Source organism: Triticum aestivum, chromosome 6A, assembly GCF_018294505.1.
Source record: "Triticum aestivum cultivar Chinese Spring chromosome 6A, IWGSC CS RefSeq v2.1, whole genome shotgun sequence".
In the NCBI taxonomy this organism is placed as follows: Eukaryota; Viridiplantae; Streptophyta; class Magnoliopsida; order Poales; family Poaceae; genus Triticum; species Triticum aestivum.
This window is the reverse complement of record NC_057809.1, coordinates 27,998,517-28,001,516: the sequence shown is the minus strand read 5'-3', so window position 1 is coordinate 28,001,516 and position 3,000 is coordinate 27,998,517. Positions and strand designations below refer to the sequence as shown.

Here is a 3,000-nt window from a genome sequence, read left to right as displayed (position 1 = left end):
ATATAATAATAAGAGGAAATTTAGGTTCATACTATAGCCAAACAATGTGCCAAATTAAAATTTAAACAGTGGGGATATTTGATCAGTAAATTGAATTTTAAATATAAATTATTAGGCACTAATATGAAGCATTAGAGGAGTATATCAGACATGGTCATGTAATGAGTTTCCGAAGTGTATACATACGTGATGTTCCTTTTTTTTCTATTTTCCAAGTGCATGAACGTACGTGTGTGTATTCTTTTTTTTTTGTAAGATTTGACACATATACAAAATAGGATTCTGGATTGCTCTTCATTTCGTTCAATTTATCCCCTTGCTTTTCAACGTATATATATTAATCCGCCGCTGGGATATAGTGAGTTGAGAAAGGAGATAGTGAAACTTAACTAGTCCTTGTCATGGAAGGGAGCAACTTCTCTCGAGTACGTACAGTACTGCCATATGTTTCTATCTGAAACGGTAAAGTGAGGCTCGCTATAAGGGTCATAGCTAGTTCAGGATTGGTAGGAAAGTAATACAAATGATTGTAATATGACAACCCCCAGGGGAGCTAGCCTTGTTTACCTATTTCTTCTACAATTCACATGACTCACTGAAACCAACTTTCTTCTTCCTCTTTCCTTGGACAACACGTTCCTTGTTTTTTTTCTAACTTAACAGGTTTCTTGTTTTTTTTTAACTTAACATGTTCCTTTTTTCTTTGAAGTCAACTTAACACGTTCCTTGTTTTTGTAAGGAAAAGTCCGACTTCTTCTTGACTATTTTCCCTGGGATGCATGCAATCTTTTTAACGTAAGTTTTTTTGATGAGGAAACAAAGTGGCCTCCAGATGTATATTTTTTCAACGGGGTGGAGCCAGGGAGCACGTACGTGAGAAAATCTCATCCTTTTCCCGTTTACATGTATGTGTTTTTCTTAGTTGGTGCATGTACGTGAGTTCTCTTTTTAAAGAAGCCCACCATTTACCAAATATATTTTCTTTAACATATGTTCGTTCAGATGTGTCACGTACAGTCGTTGGAGGCCCAGAGCATTATATATGTTCGTTAAGATTTATCAGATCGAGGGCTAGTAATTTCTAATTAACGTGCAATTTTCTAGCATATTTACCTTGCTCCTGGTTCACCTTATATTACTTTTAATATATAAATAGATGCAACATAAATATGTAGACAAGACCTGTGTTTGTCTTTTATTCCCAAGTTTGAACTAGTATAGTTCGGGTTCTTACCTGATAGTGCATGTCACATTATTTTTTCACCGCTACAACGACCAAACCATGGACTGAGAAAACGGTGTTTCATATATCTAGTACTAGAGTTATTTTCTTCTCAGTTAGTACCGAAGATGCCAAATGGCGCGATGGTGCAATATGGAGGGATGTAGACATTGCACATTGCGGGTAGCGTCTGTAGCGCTAGGTTCCTTATTTCCTCGAACTGGGGCAGTTGTTGAGGCTGGACAGAGCCCCGGGCCTGTGGGTTTTGCTGAGATGGCCGGAAGGAGCCCTGGCCTAATGGATATTGTTGCAGAGGCTGTTGGAAGGAGACCTGGCTCGATGGTTGTTGTTGTGGTTTTTGTTGTTGATGCAGAATAATAGCATGAACAACATTGTGGATGGCCTGGCACTGCGACTGCTCAGGGATCTGCCATAGGTGCTGACAACACAATTCTTGTAACAGCTGGTAAGTACTTTGTTGCAAAACTTGTGATCTTCCATGCGCTATGTTGTGTTGCTGCAATACAACATCCATGCATGGAATCAGTTGTTGTTGCAAAATTTGTTGAAGGATTTGTTGTTGTTGTTGTTGTTGTTGTTGTTGCTGCTGCTGCTGCTGCTGTGAAATTGGTTGTTGTGGTTGCGAATACTGTGGTTGCGGTTGTGGATATGGTTGTTGTGGTCGAAATGGTTGTGGCTGCGAATATGGTAGTTGCGGCTGCGGAAATGGTTGTAGTTGCAGATATGGTTGTTGTGATGGAAATGGTTGCGGCTGTGGATATGGTTGTTGTGGTGGAAATGGTTGTTGCTGCCCTAGAAATTGTTGTTGTTGTACCAATGGAACTTGCTCTTGTGGCTGTTGCTGAGATGGATGTTGTGGCTGCAATTGTGGCACTGGAACTCTAACTGCAGTTGTGGCGGTGGTCGCCACGATAGCAAGGAGGGCAAGGATGAGAAAGGTCTTCATGGTGGATTTGTATTGACCACAGCTTGCTTGGCTTAAATGATGCGCTCTACTAATAAGAATGATGGATGAGGAAGGATGATCGTCATGCTATGGGGCTATTTATAGCTGCCATGGAATGATCTCTTTCACAATTGGCATTTGTTTGTGTGGAAAGTGCTTGGATGCTTCTAAAAATCATCATTTGGTATGTTCTGTTTGGTAGCACTACTTACAAGTGTATTCTTGGACTGGTCATTAAAGTTCCTTGTTGTTGCACTATCATTCCACCACCAAAAAGGTGTGATAACATGCATGACTCATCTTATTCACTTTACAGCTCAAACACTAATCTAGATTGCCTATTTTTCTGAAACTAAGTTTGTAATTTTCTGCAAATTGTTACGCATAAACTAGATAAGCATGGCTGTCACGGTACTTAGTTTGTAATCTTGTGTGGTCTGTTAAGATAGATAAGACTAGTAATGTAACTTGCTTTAGTAGGCCATGACTCGTCAAATTCCTTTTACATGTCAAGTGTTGTAGTGTTCTAGAAGTTATTAGCAAGCATAAATTTTGTAACGTTCTACAAGTTGTTACGTGTAAACTAGATAAGCTTGACTTGCACACAAACAAGATTGTAATCACTAGTCATCTACCCGTGCAAATGCACGGCCTAGCTATTATAGGGGTACATATTTATTAATAAATATTTATATGTAAAATTCAAGCGCTTAAATTACAGATATCATACATCTGAACATATGCTAAGCTATTCAAACAATTGTAGTACAATATAAGCACATATATTATAAACTTCATTATATGCAAGAGT

General features: G+C 38.8%; 1 protein-coding gene across 1 annotated transcript; it reads right to left on the bottom strand.

Annotated features, from left to right (window-relative positions):
• Positions 1–1,170: 1,170 nt before the first annotated feature.
• LOC123131794 (alpha/beta-gliadin-like) lies at positions 1,171–2,261 on the bottom strand. The gene has a single exon (XM_044551473.1). The coding sequence runs from the start codon at positions 2,187–2,189 to the stop codon at positions 1,335–1,337; it is 855 nt and encodes a 284-aa protein (XP_044407408.1). The 5' UTR covers positions 2,190–2,261; the 3' UTR covers positions 1,171–1,334.
• Positions 2,262–3,000: the final 739 nt, after the last annotated feature.